The following is a 25,042-nucleotide window of genomic DNA, read 5'->3' on the forward strand; positions in this document are numbered from 1 at the left end:
AACAAAAGTCAGTACTAATCAAAGTCAATGATACTTGGCAACAAATAACATATCCAGAAGCATACACTATAAATACTGTAATAACTAAACCATTATTTTCAGATGACTCAAACAGACTTACCCAAAAATACAAAGCAAAGTACATGAACATGAATCTTGATACAACAGAGTCAAAGATGTATAAAACTGGACAACAGCATCAGGTCGACACACCACTGTGAAACAGAGGCATAGAAATTACAGAAACAGAAATAAATGAAAGGCTGAACCAGCTGCCTCTACATATTAGCATGATAGAACTTGAGGATGGGGAGGACAAAGGCAGAGAGAGCACTGCTTCTGTGATAACCTTTATGACAACTACAACTGTCAGACAGGGAGAGCAATAAACAGGATGCACAGTCACAAAACATATTATTCTACTGTACTTAAGGACATACTATATAAAGATACTTCAAAAATCAGAATCTTCAAAATTAATTACTTAATAAACAATATTAAGGATTATTCAAAATATATCACAAATGGATCAACAAAAATATATAAACTAAAAGAATAAAACGAAGAAGATGTAGACATTACCACTTACCTGTTCTCAAGCTGGAGATGACCTTTCCAAACAAAGTCACCAATGTCTAAGCTGAAAATCTGAACATGTTAAAGTAAAGCTACCTTCAAGGAGAGTTACTATCTTCAGCAAATTAATTTGGGGTGAGGAGATTATATATATATATATATATATATATATATATAATCTCCTAGATTAATACCTAGTACCTTAAAAAACATAATTTAAAATAATATGAGGTAAAAACTATAAAGAAACATGACAAAAGTACACTACAGACAGAAGGTCAAATAGCTAATAAAATACCCAACTGCAGTAATTCTTTATCAGAGCACTGCCTCTTAAAGCAACAGATCAGTAAATGTTTCAATGGTTCAGAGTTACAGATAACAGTAAGTATCTTCTGCTCATGTTGCAGTAGTCCTGCATAACTGGAATCCCAGTACCACTTGGAAGGTAAGTTCATGGTCATCCACAGCAACAACTAGTTGAAGCTAGTCTGGAATATGAGAGACTGAGAAGAAATGAGAGGGAATGGGAGGAGATGGAAAAGAAAAATTTTCAAATAATCCAAGAAGAAGAAAAACATGAATGAAAAAATAAAGGTTAAAAAAATGGCCAAAAAAAAAAAAATCAACCTATTAATTATAATAAACTATCAATGAGCTACACTCTAGTCAAAGGCAGATATCAGAATTTCAAGATCACTTAGCTGGTGATACAAAACACAATCATGTCACAAATGCTCAAAGTACATGGCTAGAACAGACCGCCACATCATCAAACAATGAAATCTCAGATACTTACTATAAGAACTGTTCCATGATAACAAAAGCAACAAATAACTAAAAAGATCTAATCACAGCATCGAAATATATAAAACGCTTGCAAAAACACTTATAAAAGTTGAAAGAAAACACTTACATAGTCATGTTAAGATTTAGTACCTCAGCAATTAGAACAAAGAACATCAAGTGAACCACAAATGATCTGACACCACAAACACTAACTCTCACTTAATGCTATGCAGTATGTTGGTAAAACTGGCTTTTGAGGTGATTCAACAAATGGTGCTCAGACAGCTTAATAACCGCATACACAAAAATTAAGTTGGACTCTAACAGACAAAAATTAACTGAAATAACTTCAGCATTTGAGAGATGGAAGGAGTAAAATGGTCTGTTCCATGCCAGACTGGACTGCATAGTGGAACAGTTGAAGAGTCAGCTACATAAACCTGAGTTCTATCTCCAGCACCCAAATAAAAAGATGGGAGTGGTGGTGCTGTATTGGGTAGGCAGGATCATCTCTGGGGCTGGGCAGCCAGCCACTCTAGTCAAATAATAGAATTTGACACAGGTTTAATTTCAAAAAATAAGGTGGACAAGTGACTGAGGGAAACAAATGACATCAACCTTTGACTTCCAAACACATGTGTATGTGTGCCTATGAATGTATGTGTACTTATGTACACACATATGTGTGCACAGACTTATGTGTCTATATATACACATAAAGATATGTATTTAATAAAATAAATTGAACTTCAAAAAACAAACATAACTGAGGGACTAGAAATATGACCCAGTGGTTCAGGGTGCCTCTTGCTCTCCTAGAGGACCCTAGTTCCCAGAAGCTTACTCAGGTGGTTCACAACTCCCTATTAATTCCAGTTCCAAGGAATTCTGGACTCCCATAGGCACCTGAAATTGGCATATACTCACACAGATGCATACAATCATAAATAAAAATTTTAAATTAAAAAGCAAAATAAAACAAAACATAACTGGGACTTGGAGACAGCTCAGCCCTTACTTGTTTAAGAGCCACACTGCTGGTGCCTCTCAGAAGACTCAAGTTTGATTCCTAGCACCCACATGATGACTCACAGCCATCTGAAACTCCAGCTCCAGAGGATCAGACATGCTGCTCTGGCCTGTATGGGCTCTTGCATGCACATGGTACACATATACTCATTCAGGCTCATGCACATGCATATAAATAAAACAGTATTATTTTTAAATGACAACCCACATAGCCATAATCTGAGAAAGGACCCATAAATAGTATAAAGAACTCTTAAAGCCCAATAACAAGAGGACAAATAATTCAATTGAATACAAGCAAAAAATGCTTAGAAGATATATTAATGATCAATAAACACAAGAAAAGATCCTTAATACTATTAACCTCCAGGGAAATGCAAATCAAACCATGAGCTACTACTTCACGTTACTAAGATGGCTAAAATTAGAAACAAGATAAGGATTAGCCAGAATGAGAAGAAATAGGAGTTGGTATATTTTGCTAGTGGGTAAGCACACACACACACACACACACACACACACACACACACACACACACACACACACACACACACACACACACGGCAGCATTATTCCTAATAGCCAACCCTGAATCCAAAACAATCCGAATGCCCACCCATGGAAAGACAAAATGTGATATAGTCACATATACTATAATAAATTCTACTATAAAAACATTCAATGGAATGTAGATGCATGGTATAAAGTATACTAAATAGAAGAGAGCTAGTTACAAAATATTTTAAAACAAAAATAAAGTATAATGTGAAACAAAAAATAAAATACAATAAAGAAGCATAATACTTAGTAGTAGAAATAAAAAAAACCTAACTCAATAAGTTGACACTTTATTTTACAGACAATAGTTGGCTACATAGTACTGTCAGCCACAATCCTTAACCCACACAATGACTTCTTAAACACTGGGTTCTTTTCCAAGAACTCTTTCAGTTTCTTGGGCAATAAAGTTGACAGGAGCCTAAGCTGTGATCTACACTTTTCTTTCAGAGGTCTGATGGGGTTTCCTACTAGCAGTTGGTGGGAAATGCTGTGAGACAGTAGGTTACGTTACAGAACGAAGTTGGGTTCAGGCTCTGCAAAAAACCGTACAACTCTCCCGACATCAGAGAAATGATTCATTTGCTATGGGTTCTTAAGGCTTATAGAAAAAAAGTCTTAACAGGATTCTATTGGTGGCCTCTTATAACAGGTACTCCCTGAGGTGCCTGCTTTATGCCAGGTCTGGTGAAGGACAGCCACAGGAGACACTGCCTCCCAAAGTTCATCCCCAACTACCCATACTTCCCCATTACAAGAATGGAGGAGGGGAGCAGTATGTTTTTTCTACATCCATCAGTGCTGAAGGAAGGGACTGTGTCAAACAGCTTCTACTACAGTTTCACATATTACTCCTCATGTACACATATTTGGCAATTAACCCTTCTAACTATTACAAAACTTAAATCACTTCTATTTTCTAACAGAAAATCCAAATAAAGGAACGAAAGTAAAGAGAACTACTTTCCACCCACTTCTTTCCAAACTGTAATTTAAAGGTTGAAACCTGAACCATTTCTACTGACATCCACTTAAAAGAGTGCACTGGACGATGTATTAACAACACTTGCTGTTTGGCCAGTAATAAAGCTCAGTGGTAGAGGGTTCAATTCGTAGCACCATAAACCAAACCAAACCAAACCAAACCAAACCAGCTTTCTGCCTTTATCAACGAATGCTTATGAAAATGACAACAGAAAGACTCAAAATATCACTGGTATAATCAGACTAGGAAGTCATAAAACAGGTCTCTCTGCTTTACAATTACATCCACCAAATATCCCACCAAAGCAAGTAACAACATCGCATGGCATATTTCAAAAGCAAAGTTTACCTGCAATTGACTGTGATAAACTGTAGAGTTCTTTCTTTAATTTTTAAAGGATTTATTTATTTTAATTTTCTGAGTATGTCTATGTACTTGAAGGTTTATATGACCATCAAGTCTCGGCCTCATTCTTATGGAAAACAGAACAGGGTATTTGGTCTCTAGAACTAGAGCTCCAGATGGTTGTGAGCCACCAGGTGGTACTGAGAATTCTCACAAGAGTGATCAGTGTCCAATGAGTATCATACCAAAACCCATTTTACAATGTTTAATCTGAATATATAGGCCATGCATTAAGTTTTAAAGAAAAGTAAATATACCATACTTATAATAATAAAGAACAAATAAATTGAACCACCTCATTAGCCACTCATATTGCAGTAATTTCTGTGGAGTATATCTTTATCAAATTATATAAAAAAATTTAAATGCATGTATGAAAACAAAGGAAGAGAACTGTTAAAACAAACAAACAAACAAACAAACAACCTCCAACCCTAGCATACAAGCAGAGCCACTTTGCACAGAGAACAGATGGAATGCTTGCAGAAGCATTTGTGCAAGTGGAATCTTTTTGGTGGTGCAGGGTTGAAGCCAGTGCTTTGGGAAGCTGAGTACAGACTCTACTACAGAGCTACACACCCTTACACATTTGATGACTAAATATATCAGGAAGCTGAAGCTGTTTTCTATTGTTTCTTATTATGGAAATATGAAGAGCCTTGAGCACATAATTTAGCTACTGTTTCTTTGAGGTAAAGGTTAATAAATAAGTTGATGGGCCATCATATATTGCTATCTCTTGAGAAATGAGTTTCTAAATTTCTCTCCAGCAAGATCACAGTAATCTTCCCATCTTTGCTAGGCTAACCTCTTTCTTCTGGAATGGAATGTGTACAACAGTACTTGTTCGAACTGAAGCAGCCAAGTACAGAGCACTTGTTCCTTCTGTGATGCATTTTATGGGTAAGCGCCTCTATGAGTCCAGTGCCTGCTCATGTTCTTTGTTGGAAAATAAATGTTGAATGCTTTTTAAATTCTTTACATTAGAATTTTTTAAAACTAAAAATTTCTTCAGCTTGGAATAGGGCATTATATGTAATAACCCTAAGAAGAAACTCAAGATTTCTTTACGTAATTGAAGTCAAAAGGAAAGCAATCTGTTACTTACTCACTACCTAGAAAAGACTTCATAGTTTTCTGCAAAAAGTACTTCATTGTGGCATATGTATGTATGTACATATGTACGTATGACTAAACTGTTTAGAAATACAAAAGAGACACTCAAGTTGAAAACAAGGGCTCGAGGCTAAAACTTTTCAGATATCAAAATAGGAATAAATTAAAGAATAAGAGAACTCAGTAATTTCTTAAGCGTAGAAAGTTTCTACTTCCTTATAGCCCTACAAAAGCAAAATTAATCTGCCAAAGACGGGAAAAAACTATCTGATTTAGTGAAAATTATATACTAAGAAATGTTAGGCTGCTGAAATGTACACAAAAGCCCATCAATCTGAATTTGACCTGAGAACCTACTTAAGTGTATAGATGGAAAGAAGTACCTTCATGAAGTTCTCTGACTTCCACATGCACAAGGAAAGTACCCTTCTCCATATCAGGCACATGCACGTGCACATACACACACAAACTAAACAATCAACTAAAATAATTTCCTAGGGCCAGGTACCTGCAATAACCTGTAAAAAGAATCCTAGCATTTGGTAGACTGAGGCAAGAGAATCATGTTTAAAGCTAGTCTGGGCTATTTGAGTCCATCTCAAAAAGCAAAGTATTTTAAAATTGAAACAAACAAGCAAAAAATAAAAAAAAAAAAAAAAACTAAATAGAAACTAAATAGGAAATTTCCTTAGTCACCAAAGTAATGCTGGTCTGCTTCTGTGAATAACTGAAAGCGTTACCACTAAAATCAGCCTTTAGTTCTATTACAAGCAAGCCAGCCACAAGTCAGACATAGCAAGCAAAAGCCTGTGAGACACTATCCACTCATTTGGCAAAAACTTAGTTTCCCTTAAAAGTACCATCTATTACTTAGCAATTTCTCTCACAGGTACCTAACTCAAGAGAATGAGTGAACATATGGTCACTCAACAATTAGTACATGTTCTTAACAGTGTATCTAACAGCAAATACAAGGAAATAACAAAAGACAACCATCCATCACTGATGAATGGATATGTACAATGTAAAATGTTCATATAGCCTAGTCTTGAAAGAAATGAAGCTCTGATTAATGCTGAAGGATGACGCTTACAACCACTATGCTAAGTGAAAGACACCAGACACAAAGCCATATACTGTATAAATGTTTACAGGAAAAGTCTAGAATAGACATATTCAAAGAAACTAGATAAGAGACTGCAGAAAAGGGGAATGGGGTATTGAGATTCAATTCCTAATGAAAACAAGAAATCTTTTGGGGGTAATGAAAACATCCTAAGGGCACTGGAGAGTTAGCTCAGTGGTTAAACACTTTCTGTCATAGGACCTAGATTTAATTCCCAATACCCATAAGGCAGCTCACAGCTGACCATAATTCCAGCTCCAGGGTATCTAACACAATACATGCAAGTAAAACACCCTCATTCAGACAACTAAACAAAACTAAATACATTCTAAATGCAGACTGAGTCATAAAACTAAGTATACTGAAAATCACTGCATACTACTAAAATGAGCTAATTTTTAAATGTATGAATACTTTAATTAAGCTGTTACTACTCTCAAATTTTCTTTTAAAGATTGCCTTATTTGTATGTATGTGACCAAGGTCAGAGGAAGGTACTGGGGTTCCCTGGAACTGGATATACAAGCTGTTGTGAGTTGCCCAGATATACAAGCTGCTGTGAGTTGCCCAATATGTATGCTAGGAACTGAACTCAGGTTATCTGGAAGAGTAGAAAGTGCTCTAACCACTAAGCCAACTCTCTAGCCCCAAGCTTTAATTTTTTTTGTTTTTGCTTTTTGTTTTCTGAGACAGGGTTTCTCTGTGTAACAGAGCCCTGGGTGTCCTAGACTCACTTTCTGGATCAGGTTTTCTGTGAACTCAGAGAGATCCATCTGCTTCTACCTCTGTGCTGAGGTTAAAGGTGTGCACCATCACACCGGGTAGACCCTTATTCTAACTATCTTGTTTGTTTTAGTGGAGGTGATGGAGGTGTGGCACATGCCCCAGCATGCCTGTAGAGGTCAGAGGGGAATCTGCAGGAATTCTTAACTTCCACCATGTAGGATCCAGGGACTTAACTCAGGTTGTGAGGCTTGGTAGCAAAGGCCTTTATTAACTGAGCTATCTTGTCAACCCAAAGATGTTTTTGCTTGTAAGTTTCACTTATTTTTTATTATATCTCTGTGTGTATGTGTATGTGTGGGATTACCTGAGAAGGCCAGAGATATCCAATTCTTTGGAGCTTGTTACAGGTGGTTCTGTGCTACCTAACATGGGTACTGGAAATGGAACCCAGGTTCTCTGAAAGTAGTATGTGCTCTTAACTTTGAGCTATCTCTTCGGCTCCTATTTTTGAAGAAATCCTACAGAATAAATGTATTTAAGTATAAAAATACATGTATACTATGGATATATATTAGACACATATATATATTAGACATTTATTTATAAGTTAAGTATTCTAAAATTAAAGTATTTGAAAATGTTACATAGCCTATTTTGGTAAGTATTGATATATACTCAAGTTTTAAACTCACATCCCAATTAAATGAGCAACTGGAAAGTTCTGGGATCAGTATCAATTTGCTCCATTAAGTTAGCTGAGCTTTATTTCTTCTTCCTCCTCCTCCTCTTTTTTTTTTTTTTTTTTTCAGACGCTGAAGGTAGTTTAGGCTGGCCTGGACCTTGCTATGTTGAGGATGTCCTTGAACTCCTGATCACACTGACTCTACCTTCTTAGTGTTAGTGGGATTACAGACCTAAGTCACCAAGCCTGACTGATAAACTCTAATTTATTTTTATGTTTATATATAACTACAAATTAGGGGCTAGACAGATGGCTCGGTAGTGTAGAATGCTTGTAACTCCTGCAGAGGACCAGTGCTTTAGCTCCTAGCACTGCAACCAGTTCCAGGAGAACAGGTGCGCTCTTTAGGCCTCCTCAGTCATGAAGCATAGATATGGTGCACAGTACATATATGTAGGTAAAACACTCATACACAGTAAATAAAAATAAATTGTAAAAAAAAGTTATAATAGGAACTATGCCTTTTAAAACCTTGTAACATTTACATAGTCTTTCATATACGTTTTGAACCAAACCCCAATACAATTGCTTTTTCTGATGGTTAGTCTGCATTGTGGATTGACCAGAGGGTCCTGGATTACCTACAGGAAGTACCTGGGGGGCAGGGGGTGCTGAAAGAGGATTAGCTGAGGAGAAAGATCCACCTTGGATAAGCAGTAACAGCTCATGGGCAGCATAGCATCTTTAGACAGAAGAGAGGGAAGCAAGGAAGCACCAGCACTCATTACTCTGCTTCCTGTGGATACTGCTGCCAGCAGTGCCCACAGTAGAGCTGCTTCTGGGCTCAGGATCGATCTGCTCCATTCAGTTAGCTGAACCTTATTTCTTCATTTTATTTTTTAAAAGGTCAAGAAGTTTAGGCTGGCCTTGACTTCGGTATGAAGATGTCCTTGAACTCCTCATCACCCTGACTCTACCTACACATGTTCCCTGCTGTGATGAACTATAAACACATATAAGCTCTTATTTCCTTATGCTGTTTTGTCAGAGTAAACAGAAAAAGTTAACTACTATACTCTCTTAGAACTATGTAATGCAAATAGGACCATAATATTCAAGCTTTTGCTCTAGATGTGTCCTTCAGAACTGGTAAGCAGTTTTTGCCTGGTAAAAGACAAATAGAAAATATTTTAGGACTTTGTGGGCCAGACTGTTTGTGATACAACTACCCTATCCTCCTAGAACATGAAGGCAGCCACAATGAGCATTTAAACCCACTTAGGACAATACTGCCCACAGAACGTTCTACAATATATTTTACTATTTCGCCACTGAACACTTAGAAATACGGGTATTAATGCCAAGGACCTGAATTTTATATAGTTACTTCTCAGTCTTTACAGGTGTGATAGTTTGAATGAGAATGGATATTATAGGCTCATATTTGTCCCATAGTTGGTAGGACTGTTTCCAATTAGAAGGTATGGTTTAGTCCCTGGGAATAATGGGTTTTGAGGTTACAAAAACTCATACAATGTTCTCCCCATTAACCCCTCTGCCTCCAATATGTGGGTAAGATGTGAGCTCTCAGATGCTGCTCCAGTACCATAACTGCCTGCCTGCTAGATGCCCCCCTTTGAAACTCTAAGAAAGCTCCCAACTAAATGTCTTCTTTTCTGAGTTGCCTTGGTCATGGTGTCTCATTGTAGCAATAGAACAATGAAAAGTAACTAAACAATGGAGTACTCATTACAGGACCTCCCAAGGGAAATCTAAATTATTACATGATAAAATATGACAATGGATTTGCATATAATTTACCTGCATATTCACATTATACTTCAAACCATCTCTAGGTTACCTAAAATGCCTAATACAATGCAAACATTACACAACAGCAGTTATAAGCTCAGAGAATGACAAAAAAGGTGTACATGCTTAACAGAAAGACTTTTGTTCAAATATTTGCAATCTATAGTTGGCTGAATCTACAAACATAGATCCTTCTGATATAAGAAGTTGGGGGTAGCTATAAAGTTGGCAAGAGACTTAGCAGGTAGTAGTGCTTACTGCCAAGCCTAAAGACCTAAGTTCAACCCTGAGGCCCACACTGTGATGGCAGGAGAGAAATGACTCTTTCATATTGTCCTCCATGAGTGCTACACACATGTGTACGCGCGTGCGTGTGCACACACACACACACACACACACACACACACACACACACAACATCTGGGGTTACTAACCAGCACCACCTTAAATATCTATCTAGCCAAAACACGTCTGCTGAAAAAGAGATGTAAAAACAAACTTACAATTTTATTATAGGTAAACAAAGAAGGAAATATGACCTAACAATCCTAATAATTCAACTAAATAATGCAACTCTAGACACACCAACCATAGCTCAAGCAAGAGGATACGTGTAGAGCTCCATGTATCTGGACTTTGCCATGCTTTGTCTGGTGTACACTTGCTGAATTCCAGCTCTGAGGTCATCCCAGATCTGGTCAAGACCGATCTGCTTCAGTCCATGAGGATTCTGACTTCTGTTTGATGACATTTTGATCAATGTTCTGAAGTTGTCCAGTACAGCAATCCTTGTTCAAGATGCAGCTAGTTCTCCATTAGTTGAAAATAGACAATATCATTCCAAATTTATTCACAGCAGCTCAGAAAGAATGTTCTTTAAGTGTAGAGATTAAAGTCTCATTGCAGGCAAACCTGAAGAGGAAGTAAAAGAGAACTGATCAATTTTACTTTCTGGAATCAGTAAAAGGACAACACACTCTGACAGAAACAATCTGTGGGTATCTATAGGTATTTCAGACATTCTCACTTTCTACACAGAAGTAAACTCACTATATGGTATCTATGTAAAGTATGCTTAGACATTTCATCCAAAAATCATTCAATTATTACTGCTCTTGAAAAACATTGAGAAAAATGAGAGACCGTTGTCATTCTTTACTTTCTAAAGTCATCAAAGGTTGAAACATAGCACTGGACCTACATAATAGACAAACTCAAAAGACACAGCAGAGAACATGGCGTAGGATATTCCCAGAAAAATGAGAAGAGTTTAGCTAAAAAACAGAAAAAGCAATGCAATCTCACTAGTTGCCAGTAAGTTTTAGGAATTCTTCACTTAGCACTTGGAAGGAAAGCTAACACTGGTAAGTGTAAAGATAAAAGGACACAGGGCTTACTTTTTTTACGAGAGAATTTGGGAAGAATTATCTAAATTTACAAAGTACCCTGGATTTCAAGCTTTGAAGCTCAGTTCACACCTTACAAAACTTGAACTTCCTAGCCTGCTAAATGGGGGCAAATTATTTTCCTGACATAGCTGCTGTAAAATGTAAAGATAATAAAATATATAAAATATAGATAGGATATTTGTCAGTAAATGCTTACCAAATCGCTATGGTATTGTTAATATGGAAAAAATTTGATAATATGATCATTATTTCTAAGTGTGTGGTGCTACTTCAAAACACAATTTGTAATGCTTCTGATGTTGGAATCACTAATCAAGGACCCTATGGAATCCCATTCTGTATTTAGTTGGTATTTCACAATGTGCACAGTCTATAGAATTGTTTAGATACATCACATTAAAATGTAGAATTACATAAGTGTTTAAAATTACATAAGTGTTTCTAAGTGCAAATCAAAAATACTGAATTTTTTAGTGGGATGAGAGATGTCAGCCCAGGTTGCTAATCTACAAATCGAAGCCTGAGATACCTCAAGTCATTCAACATACCGTATCTTTCATCAACATTACAAAACTCCACATGACACAAGGCCCACTTAAGGTCCCTGTAGGTTGTGCATATAATTTAACTTTTGACTTCTGAGCATTCAATCATCTCTAACATTTATAATGTAAGCTATAGGACTAAATATTTTATGAAACTACACCATCATTCCTATCCTAAATGTATTTCATTTCATATATTGAAATTTGTGTTCAAATGTGAAATATAACCAATACAATGCAAGATTCCTTCAAATATAAAGAAAGTAACAATTCAGCAAATGGAGGAAAATATTCTCTAGCACTGGAGCCCAGCTCAGAATTGGGAACATCATTGTACCCACCTCTTAGGACTCTTGGGGGGATTCTGATAGAGTGCTACTGATACCGCCAAGGACTGAATTGAATCTCTACTGGTTCCTCTTCCAGTGGCCATCATCATTTTTATAAACTGGACTCTCATACATCTATCCATCTGCACATAGCCCTTATCCTTTCTTAAAGCAGCAGACTTGAAACTGTTAACTTGATTCCAAATAAATGGTCAATCCCCAGGACCATACTGTCCTGCAAGCTGTCTTCTTAACATTTACACACTTGCCTGGTACATACATACAAAATATTTTCCATCCCAGCATAAACAATATGCTTGATACATACTCTATGCAGTGTTTTGTACTGCTCCCCCCACCCGTATCCTGTGCCTTAATTTCTAACCGCCTGATCCCTTCTCTCTAGTTATCCGTACTGAGTATCTAACTCACAATCAACCAATCTGAGGTACTCAAAGATTCCTGCCAGTATCTATATAAGAGGGCAAGTATAAAGAACAACTTTATCTTACATTTGCAATACCTCCCAGAGAGTCTCACCCCAGAATGTTGTAATTAATATAGCAGGGAACACAAATCTAAGACTGAAAGGAACTGGTAAACATAAGCACACTACAGAAACATCTCAAGGGCAGATCACATGCTGGCACAGTCCCCAGTGTAGATAAATAATCTTAACTTATAGGCATTTGTGAAATAAAGAGCGAAAGCCAATTGAGCTGAGGTGATTTGTAATTCAGGTCATAAAACCCAAGGCAAACCAAGCAGTGTCCTTTGTCTTGCTTCATAGAGCCTTCAAACTTGCAGGGAAGACCAGGAGAGCATGACAGCCTATAGCTGAAGCTGACCTTTATTTACTCACCTGTGAGCAGTCTCTCACCTGAGGTGCATAGGACACCTCAGCAAGTTAGGACAGTTCATCAGACCACTCCAACAGCAATATAGTCTGTGGCTTTGGAGTCTGCCAACCTAGGTTATATGTGTAAAAATACAAGTATGTGTGCTTAATCTGCCTTTACACCACCCAATGCTGGTGAGATGAACTGACTGCAAAACTAGAGCAGTAAAGCAGAATATTGGTACCCACAAATGGCTGACTTATCACTGTTGATTTTAACACTACACATCCCCTATAATCTAACATCTAAGTCATTAAAATCCTGAAAATGTCAGTAGATTTCCAAAGTCACAGTTCAGATAGTTTAAGAAGTAAAACTATCTTATTACACATCCAGAAGGCTTAAGAGCTCTCCAAAACTTAGTTAATTTCAACAAAATCTTAACAAGACATACTTAGGAAATTGGGATATTTTCAAGTGCTACTGCCATTACAGGATTACCAAACTGAGTGGAAAAGCTCCACAAGATTTCATCTGCAGATCTGCTACATAATTTGGGAGTGTGCTCCCAACAGCTTGTAGATTAGGTTGCCAGTGAGGGCAGTAATGACAGTTAAGGCTCTCTTATCTGGACCCCAGATAAAGACCCCTTTATCATGTCAGTTTTCTTCAGGAACCCCAGCCACACAGGCCCCTTCCAATTCCGATGGAAGATGCATAGATCACATATTCCTGATAACGACTAAGGCACAAAACATCACCAACCAAGTACAGACACAGAAGGCAGAACCAATTGTACCTTCATACATTGGCTATCAGCTCCTGAAGCCTATGTGAATTACAACTTCCAGTCTTCGTTTTTGTCTTGAGAACAATAGAATGGAACACAGCATTCAAAATAAACATACCTAAGAGAAGAGACTGTTATACTCAAGGAGGATAGTCTCCACTCTGCAAGACCTGGCTGTCTCAGGCCACCAACCATATTAACTTAAAGGTTAGAAACCTAAATGTGTTTCTTCAGGCATCATTCCCCTGAAAGCCAAGTACCAAAGAATATAAATTCTTAAGACTTCTTAAGCACATCTCTACTCAAAGGCAGAATCTATAAACCTTAAGAGTAAACAACTGTGTGCTCATCTCAATTCTTCCTCAAGCCCTTCAGAATGTGTCATACCTGACTTCACTTCTATAAACTGAGACTAAAAACATTTAGCAGATGCTGTTACTGAAGCCAAAGCTGAGAAGTGTTAAAGGGAGATGATTCAAATCAGAGTTGTAACAGGAGCACAAGAATTAGGGGTTGTCAGGAAAAAGACTGTAACTGTTTTGGTTAGGTTGATTGCTGCTGAAATACAAACAAACAAACAAACCAACCAAAAAACCCAGCGAGACAAAATGGTACAATGCTTTTTGAAAGTAAAGCCTAAAGTTAATTAAAGCACATCTAAAATTTGCTTTTACATTTAAATAAGACTAAATTTAGCTTTTTTAGTTTGGTTCCTTATCATTGATTCATGGGAATGGTGTGCACACACATGTGGATGACGACCAGAGGATGTGGGATGTCTTCCTTGACTGCTCTCTACCATACACATTCAGACAGACACAGTCTCTCACTTAAACCCAAAGTTTGCCAATTCTGCTAGTCTAGCCAGCTAGCTTGTTCTCAGAACGTCTTTCTTCTGAATGCTAGAATTACAGGAGGCCCACCCTGCCTACCAGGCGTTTACTTGGGAGGAAGAATATAAATTCTGGTCCTATAACTGTGTGGCAAGTGATTTACCCATTGAGCCATCTCTGCAGCCTTAGTACAGTAACACTTTAATATGATAAAAATTTAAATGACCCTGGGCATTGCTCGACAAAATGATTATTCATTTTCTATCCTTGGTCAAAAGTATATACAACACCCTGGCTTTTACTTGCAATGTGGCACATACTTAAGAAATGTACTGTAAAGTTATTCAGACCTAGAGAAATTCCTTCATGTGTACACCAAACTTTGGCTATTTATAAGAATAGGGAGGACAGCCCACATATCTACTAGCAGAATTCACAAATAAGCTATGTGTAGCTACTATTTCGTTACCTATTAGTTGCTATCTAATATGAAATGCTATGTCAAAATACCTGACATAATTTAAAAGAACAGAAATGCTAGTCAGTTTCAGAGGTCTACTGGGCATACTGGCAGTTGCCAGGATTAAGTGCCAATCACCTTCAGGAGTAGTTTTCTCTCTTTGGTTAATCCTTCCTAGAAAGGCCCTCAAAGACACACTCAGAGGGGTGCTTTACTAATTTCTCAGGTTCTTCTAATTCCATTAAGCTGACAAGCAAGACTAGCCATCACAAGTCTACTTCTCCTCAACCTGACACCCAAACATAGCTTCCCTGGCACTCAGATGGCTCATACCTATCTCATAATGCAAAATGCATTCAGTACTCCAAGATTCTCCACAGTTCCTACACTGTTCAAAATCCAAGCTCAAAGTTTCCTTTGACCCTCAAGGCAAACTCAACTGTGAGCCCCTGTAAACCAAAAACAAGTTATATAGTTCTAGGATACAATGGCACAGACTGAACACTTCTATTCTAAAGGGTAGAAAATGGCACCAAAAAAAAAAAAAAAAAAAAAAATAGACTTATCTAGAAGGGAAAGCAATTCTCAGATTAGATGCACAGTATCTAGAGCTGTGTCAAAGGCCTTCAGCATCCATGTCTGGATGATGATCTTACTGCAGTCCACCTGGCCTCTGTGTTAGTCTTGTTTAATCTGTGGCCTCAGCTCTCCTTGGCAATGAGCCACGTTTCTGGCATCTCCAATAGGGTTACACTTGACTTTTGAGTATTATGTACTGCAGGCACTACATGCAGGCTTCTCATTCTGTCACTGGTTGCCCAGCCTTCCAAAATTTCCTTTGAAGTCTGGGTGTGTTCGCTCTCTCTCTCTTTTTTTTTTTTTTTTCTTTCTTTTTTTCCGGAGCTGGGGACTGAACGCGCTGTACCACTGAGCTAAATCCCCAACCCTGGATTGTGTTCTCAAAGTTCTCATACTCTGGCATTTTTTTCTACACAAGAAAAGTCTGCACCACACAGTCAAAGTCAGATTGGGGTCTTTAGGATAAAAATCACACTGGCCTTTGAATACTAGATAGGTAAGCATAGTGAGATAAACTCTGGGGAAATTCGAAGGTGTCCCTATGGAGCAGGGTACCCCTAAAAGTATTCCTCTCAAGGGAAAGTTAATTGAATTCAGTCTTCCATGCCCTTGAGCCTCTGATGAATGGTGTCTGACTAATTCTTATGCCTTCACAGCTTTTTTTCCTATTGTGCCATGTTAAGTACTTACCTGATTTTTAATTCTCTAATCTCTTCAAAAGCCACATTTTCCCTCGGCCTCTACCTTCATTCATTTTCTGACAAAAACTACAAAATTTCTAAACATGTGCACTCTACTTTTTATTGACAGTTCTCTGTATACTTGGCTCAAAGAAGTCAGCAATACCTCAGCCACAGAACCCGAATGCTGGCCTGCCTTGAAGTTCCTCTGCCAATTAGTCAGTCTCCATTATACTTAGCCTCCCAATCTCAGGACACAAAAATGAAAAGAAAGTTCACTGCAAAATCTCATCTGAAATCTCCTAAGCAGTCTTTTCTTCCTTCTTTCTACCTGACTTCCCAGCTTATAAAGAAAGGTTCTGTTGGTCAACTCAAAACTGGGAGAGCAATACTTTCTCCTTTAGGCACTTATACACCACACTCTTCTCCCCACCCCAGGCCCTCTGAAAAGGGTATCTTTTACAGGCCAAGTCTAACCTCCTGACTCATCTTCCCCTCCTTCAAATAAATAATACTTTTGTATTTCCCACCCTGGCAAAGAAGTGGTTTTGATTCCTATTGTTCTTGTGGCAACATAAAGACAGTTTTACTAATTTTAGCTTTGCAGTTATCTCTTAAATCCATTCAGTTTCTTCACACCCATGACTACTAGAGACTGGGCATTACCTCCACCTGGACCATCAATTGAGGTCTTCATTGCTCTCATTGGCACCAATCTTGTTCTTCTAATCAATTTTCTAAACTGCTGCCCTAGAAAATCTCTACAGTATTGAAATATACACTTTGTTAAATGATTTAATCCCAGTCTCCTACAACCTGCTTTTGATGTACCACTTCCCCCAACCATTCTCAGACCACTCCACCATATAGAACTATCTTGTGTCCATTTATCGACCACAGAAGGAAAGAGACTAAAATTCACTACAGGTTATTACACTGGACTGCCCCAAACAGCACTTTTTGTTTTGTTTTAGAGCAGGATCTTACTTTGCTGCCTAAAACTCAAGAGCCTCCAGAGCTGCATGACACTATCTACATCTTATTAAAAAAGAGCAAAAAAAACCCTCACATTCAGAGACATTAAATAATTTGCCCAAACTCAGTATTTCTGAATGGTGAAGATTTCAACCTAAAACTTAAAATTCTGGAATCTATATTCTATCCTCTGCCACATGTTACGTCATTATGAAGGTGGGCCTCTTATTCACTTCCTCAAGGAGCCTGTTTCCAAGAGTTACTCATAATTCAATACTACAAGTAGCATTAGGTGCTCCCAAAAGAACCATGCAAAAAAGACAGTTGAAAAGGTTCATGGCAGGTACAGACAAGTCTACACTGTTGCCAAGTGAGCAGGTCATTACACAGCCTTGACTTTTACTCATACTTCCAAATCTATTCAAAACTTTTATTTGAATCTTCATTAATTATTTTTAATTTTCACCATTTTTGTAAATCCATTTAAGCACACCAGAACAGAAGTTGGTATGTTGTAAATAAGACCTGTGTATTTTGAAAATCAGCATTTTTTTTGTACATCCACTGAGGACAGCATTTACTATTTTATGTTTCAGTACTGAAATTCAAGGCTCAAAAAACTGGCTTAAAATTTAAATTATCTGTTTTAAACACAAGTGAAAGGAACTTCTATTCAAACAACTATGATTTGAAGCACATAAAAATTAAATCAGGACTGAAACAGTGGCTCAAGGGTAGAATGCTGTTTTACACCCATGCTACCAATTTTACATAAAAGCATTGATAGACAGAAAAAACAGATTAGTGTGTGCCTAGGTCTGGGGTGGGGATGACTGCAAATAGGCCCAGAAATCTTTTAGGTTATGGAAACATCTAAATTAGATATAGCCTTGGCTGCACAACTTCCCTAACTTTCCTAGAGATAATCTAATTTTAAATTTAAACAGGTATGCTTTAAGGTATACAAGACCTAGACAAAGTTATTATGGGGAAAAAGAAGACTGAAGAGATGGCCCAGCAGTTAGGAGCACAGGCTGCTCATTCATAGGACCTGGGTTTGGTTCTCAGCACCCAAATAGCTCTCACAACCACTCTTAACTCTAATTCCAAGGGATCCAGTGCCCTTTCTAGAATTCTTCAGCACTAGACACACATATAGGCAAAACACTTATATGCTAGTGCAGGCATATTATTATTGTGCACTATGTAAAGTTTATCCTTGTGTTACCCAAATGCTGATTTCTCTGCCCTCAAATCTTGTTGCAATTTGAACATGGCATTGTAATGCTTAAGTCAAGAATCTCCCGGCTCAAGTTTCTATAAACAATATTCATTTATTCACTGTCTTATCAACAGAAGCTGGAATAGCAAATAACTAGGCAATAGAAAGAATAGGGCAGGATTTCAGCCAGTCAGGGGAAAGGGAGACAGAGAAGAGTAAGAGAGAGGAGAGATCATGGGAAAATACATCTGAAGCCCAGAGGGCCAGACCAGTAATAAAATGCAAGTATCTCAGGGATTTGCCTAGAGGATTAAAATAAATCAATGACTGCCTAGGTTTTGTATGATATAGCTTGATTAAGTAAATCTTGGTCTCTCTGTGTCATCACTGGGGAACTAGCTAGGATAAAGAAAAACAACCACTATATTAATTTACCACAAGCATTCATATTAATTTTAATTGTTACACACTAGAATAAAAATAAATCCTTGGGGGTGGGAGGGAGACTAAACTTAAACTCTCTAGCTTTAAATTTTTATGAGTTGTTTTGTTCATTTACAGAAATGAGAACATCTCTATTAGCTGCCTTGAGTTCTACATGTATACATGCTTTAACCTATCACTAAAAGTCAGATTACTGAGCCCTCCAACTTAAAACCTTGCCCTGCAATAATATGTAAAATGTAAAAATACAATTTCCAACATTTACCCAAATGCATAGGTCATGTGATATATATATAATTCATTACCCTACTAAAGACATTAATAATGGCAACACAAGTTCAGAAGGGAAAGAAGTCTTGACTGGCCATGAAGATCAAGAAGGAAGGCTTTCAAACTGAATGTTTTCCATCTTTTAGCAAGGGTGATTAGTATCTCAATAGCAGAAGTATAAACAGGAGAACAATGAACAAGGGGGAGAATCACACAAGTTTGGGGGAAGAATGTGCAGAAAGCTGTGAGATGCAGGGAGGGGATACATTTGTTCTAAGTGTAAACAAGGCCTTTAGTCTTCTAACTTGAGTTTATAAATGTTAGTCTGACAAATTTGTGAAATTTACCTGCGAGAGGACACAGGCTGTAAAACTAATAGGAACTTGAACAAGATCTGGCTCAACACTCACATCAGCAACGGAAAACAAAGGCCAGATGTAAAGTAAGAATTATGGTAAACAGACTGGGTAAAAGTGGCACAAATAGATAAAGAATGAAAGATGACGACGGCTAGCTCAGGTTTGTACTTTCAAACCTCTAATAATTTCTCTTTCAATTCCAGAGCAAACAATAACACATTAATATTCAAGGGGCTAGAGAGAGGGCTCAGCTATAAACAGTGTTTGAGACTCTTGCAGAGGCCCAAAGTTCCTAGCACAAACATCAGACAGCTTATAACTATTGTAACTTCAACTCCAGATCTGACAATGTCTCTTCTGGATTTGGAGGGCACCTGTATGCAAATATGCACACATTCCTCTCCCCTATATACACATGGTTTGAAATCAATAAAAGTCTTTTAAAAATTCAACTTAGTTCTATCTAGTAGAAATGTTCAATGATACAAAAGTTGGCTTTTTTTTTTTTCTTAAAATAGAAACATTTTACCTTTGGCCCAGAAACCCACTTCTAGGAAATCTCCCCACCCAAATAAACAGGTCAAAATCACAAGAAGTTGTAATTCAAGTTTAGTCACTGCAAAAGACTAACAATTTGTCCAAAAAAAAAAAAAAATCCATCAACAGGGAACAAAAAGACCTGTTCACGCCTTGGTGTCCTGTGCAATTATGCAAAGGAATGAGGGGGTCTCTGGGTACTGACCACACAAGCATTTCTCAGCCAGCATTAGCTGATCAAAGCAGGAGACCTATGAATAGAGAAGAATAAATACCAACATACAGACGCAAGTATTTTTTGTTTCTAGGAAGATAAACTAAAAACTAAAAATAAATAAATAAGTAAAAGCCAGCTTCAGGGGAGGAAGCTAGCAAACTAGGTCAAGGGAGAGGAACTTCAGTGGGGTCCATCGATAGAACTCTGAGGCATGAGGCTGGTGAAGGAGCTCAGTAGTAAAGTACTGAAGCCTGATGGCCTGAGTGAGGGAAGGAGAGAACTGACTCCTGAAAGTTACCCTCTGACTTCCATAAGAACTCACATGCACCCTTTTACACTCACATATAGATAAATTCATGGACATTGTGAATGAAGAAGAAAACAACATCTTGATTTTCACTAACTTGTCTGAAATGTGACAGTTCCCTGATTATGAATGCTGGCCACAGACCACAGCATTTTGCAGTGTTGCTCTTCAATAAGAAATGGCAGCGAAGACCAAGCAATAATGGTGCACACCTTTAATTCCAGCACTCAGGAGGCAGAGGCAGACTGATTTCTGTGAGTTTGAGGACAGTTAGGGCTACACAGAGAAACCCTGTCTTGAAAGAGGGGAGTTGGGGGAGGAGAGGTATGCAGAAAGGAAAAAAGAAACTGTTGTGGTTTTCTTGGCTAGTTACAGCTATTGCCAGTATCATTTATACCCACCAATATTGAGAATCCACTCATTACCTTTTAAGTGAGTAGAAAATGTTAAGTCTCTGGCAGACAGGTCTGTAATACTTGAACACTTCTCATGGTCAAAAAAACAAAACAAAACAAAACAAAAATTGGGCTGGAGAGATGGCTCAGAAGAGCACTGACTGTTCTTTCAGAGGACAGTTTCCATTCCCAGCACCCATATGATGACTGACAACCACCTGAAACTCCAGTCCCAGGGAAGCTAACATCTTTTCTGACCCTCTCAGGTACCATACACAATTGTGATGCATGCACATACATACAGGCAAAACACACAATTAAAATTTTAAAAATTAAAAAAATTAAGAGCTATAGGTTCAGACCATAGCTGCCAGTATGATCTCAACCAATTGTGCCCTGTTTAGACAATCACCTAACAACAACACATTGTAAACAAACACAGGGTTCAAAAGTATGCTATTTCATAACAATTCTAGACAGGCTAAATAATCATTTAGACACCTGTTAGTGGGTTTCTGTGAAATTTCCTGCTGTACTAAACGGAATACTTGATTTGAAAATTCGAATGCTGCAAAACCTCAAAAGAAGCCTGAAACAACCTCGTATGAGCAATAAGTTACGTGAAGAGGCATGGCTCAAAGATGGAGATAAAGAGTCTTAATTCTACATATATTAACTTTGAGAAGAAAAACAAAATAAAAAAGGCCCAAACAGTTTTTAAAAAATATAAAACTGGGCCAGTGAAATGGCTCAGTGGGTAAAAGTCCTTGTCCTGACCCTGATGATCTGAGTTTACCTGAATTTGACTACCCTGTGCTCTTATAGTAAAAGGAAAGAATCAATTCATAAAAGTTGTTCGCTGACCTCCATAACCTCCATAAGTGTCATATAAACGTCAAAATAAATATGTATAAAAAGAGTAAAACATAAAACTGTAACCCAAAGGGAACCACACCTCAAGAAATAAGCAAAACAATTATAGGCATTAGCCTGGACAATTATTTTCAAAATATAAGAAAAGAATAGAGGTGAGGACTGGCACTTACAATAGGGACGTAAGATCCCCTATGTTGTGCTGGATACAATGTGATGAGTCTAACAGCAAAAAAGTTGAACACCTATCAACAAAAGATCTGTTTGGAAAAAGTCACTGACTATAGTTAAGTGTCTGGAGAAGTAATCGTAAAGAATGTTACTCCAGATGAATAACAGCCAGTAGTAGAGTGCTGTGTTCATAGGCCCTGGGTTCAATCCCCAATACTTATGGGGCAGGCAGAGGGCTCTACTAGAGTGGTAAGGAAACCAGCTGGCAGCCCAGTGAAAATGGAAACCAGCCCACTCATAACAATTCTGAAAAGAGGATGGTGGATTCCTATTGCTAACAGAAACAGACGCTGTCTCTCCTGAGACCACTGTCACAGTAGGATTCCCCAGAACATCTCAGATGTGAGATCTTACTCCCATATTCTACTAGAGCATTAGAATGAGATGTGAGATTTAAGTTCTGAAGCTAGAATGCAAATATAACCTACAAATAAATGGGTAGCTATAATAACTATCATGCTTTAATTACCAAAAATAAACTACATACTTTATTCAAAAATAATCCTTTCTGAATGTCTCATTGCTGAATTTATGTGACCATGAATTCACAGCCTGATACAAAACAGCATATTCTGCTGCAGCATGTTTCTTTTTCTGCTTTCTACTCCCTTAAATAAGTCCTTTTGGCAACCTCAACACTGTGACCCCCCCCCAACTCCGCTCACCACCAGATGGCATTGAACAAACATACCAATTGCTGATGAGATAAATATGGCAAAACCTAAGTGTGACTAGAAGATTCCCCTAGAAGTCAACAGTTAGGTCCTTCCATATTGAACAGTTCTTATTGCATTCATTCATTTTAAAGGAATCCTTAAAAATTAAACACAGGGTGTGGAAAGGACTGGGGCTGGGCATGAAGGGATTCAGTTTCAGTTCTAGCACATGAATAAGCTCTAGAGAGTTACATAGTAGCATAGTGACTGTAATTATTAACATACTGGATACATGCTGAAAAAGATAAAAGAGAAGTGCTAAAAGGAAATCCTGAAAATTCTTACAAAAGGATAAATATGTGGTTATTAACGTTATTTATAGCTTGATTTTATTATTTAGCCATTTTTGGGAGGTCTGAAGTATAACATGTCAGAGATAGAATAGGGGCTCCGGTCTGGCATACACTGAGGCCCTAGGTCCCAACCCTACTACCACAAAAAAAAGAAAAATTTATCAGGCTATATGTCAGAAATATAAACAAGTTTCACCTTAAGAAAGATTGAGGGAGAGAAATCAAATATCAAATTCTCAGAATTGATATAAAGATTAGATAAGACACTGCAGGTAAAAATACAGCTTGGACATAGTAGGAACTTTCCCCACATGATTGCCTTTTTCCTTCTAAAACTTAAGAGTAGTAGAAGATTTTCCCTTAAAACCCCCAAACTTCTAATTCGTATGCATTTACTAGAAAATGCTTACAATCCATTAAACACAAGGGCAATCTTAGATTGAACATATTCACATAGTGTTGGTAAAACCTTCCTTAAAAAGGAAACTAGAAGTTCACTGTTAGTTTCTTTATTGTACTTGTGAAACATACTTGTATTCCACAGAACAGAAAACATTAGTAAACAAAAGATACTAATACTAAATGTTATGCTTATTTTAATTCAAAATTAGGTTTTTTTTAATAATTATTGCTATTTGGATAATCAATGTTTTATTAAGTAGGGCTTACATTTATACCTATTATAAAAATATATTATTTATTATGAAAATGTACTGTATTTATTTAATTGCTGTTATAAAATATCCTGACAAAAGCAACCCAAACGAGGAAGGCTTTCCTCTGAATCTTTTAAAGGAACAGTCCATCTTGAAGAGGAAGGCATGGTAGCAGGTATGAAGCAGCTCTTCATACTGAAGCCACAGTTAGGAAACAAAGGCAGATGAAGTCTATGCTTAGCTAACTTTCTCCTTTTTAGTGAGTTCAGGATTCTAGCTGGTGAAAAGGACTTCCCATTCCAAGCTACTCTAGACGGTCATAGGTATACCCAGAGCACTGAGCTGGTCCTCAAAGTTTCTGATTTTAAACATTTCAGATGCAGATGCCTCCAGTACTATAGAAACACTACAGGAATATTTCAAAGACAAACGTGTTTATAGAACTTGAAATCCTAACTCCAAAACTCACTAGCAGATCTCTTCACTGCTGAGCTTTCACTGTAAGGGACAATACTGGTTTTCCAGTCAAAATAAAGTAAATAAATGCTGCCTTTAAATTCCACAATATTTTGGTATGATGATACTCAGCCAGTACCACCCCAAATTCACACTAAAATGTTCCTAGCAGAGTTGTATTGTAATGGTCCCTTGTCTCTCTCCTTCTGTCACTTAGGTTTGTCCGTAACAACTGCTTCGGCTAAGATGTACAAGTATGTAATGACTTCAGCAAGGAATTCTACTTCAACTCATAGTTCCCACAAGTCCTACTCAGTCAATTTCCAATGGTCTCATGTGCACAGTGACCACTGTTTTGTGGTCAGTGGACAGGAGGCCTGAGAAACTGTCTGCTCAATAAGATTTTTAAAGTGGCACATCATGAGGAAAACATCCAGTTATTCATCACCTCTTCAAGGTTTTCAATTAAAGACAAAACAACAAAAATTTACCCTCTTACTATTCTCATCTAACCCTGGGTTGAAAACTCATCAGCCATTCTCCTTACTTAGGCCATCATTCAAGCAGTCTTCCTACTCCACTACAAATTAGCTGAAGAAAATAAACACTTCTTTTATTTGGTTTTTATTTTTCTCTTTCTTTTTTGTGGCAGGAGTCATCATGAAATACTAGGCAGGCACTGTACCACGCAGCTGCATCCTTAACACATTTCATATTTTTCTCTTTGAGGCAGGTCACTAAGTTGCCGAGGCTAACCTGTCATCTTCTTGCCTTGGCCTGCTGTGTAGCTGAGGTGATAGATCTTCACACCAGAACCACCTTT

At 37.6% G+C, this 25,042-nt stretch overlaps 1 protein-coding gene across 5 annotated transcripts in view; it reads right to left on the reverse strand.

Moving 5' to 3' along the window:
* The window catches only part of Cul1 (cullin 1), a 68,305-nt gene that overhangs the window by 33,981 nt on the left and 9,282 nt on the right, over positions 1-25,042 (reverse strand). For all 5 annotated transcript variants that reach the window (XM_032906634.1, XM_032906633.1, XM_032906636.1 and 2 more), the window contains exon 2: positions 10,416-10,716. In XM_032906634.1, coding sequence (XP_032762525.1) covers positions 10,416-10,555 — 140 coding nt within the window. In that variant the 5' untranslated portion in view covers positions 10,556-10,716. The remainder of the gene's footprint in view (positions 1-10,415; positions 10,717-25,042) is intronic.

This window comes from Rattus rattus, chromosome 6 (genome assembly GCF_011064425.1).
Source record: "Rattus rattus isolate New Zealand chromosome 6, Rrattus_CSIRO_v1, whole genome shotgun sequence".
Taxonomy (NCBI): domain Eukaryota; kingdom Metazoa; phylum Chordata; class Mammalia; order Rodentia; family Muridae; genus Rattus; species Rattus rattus.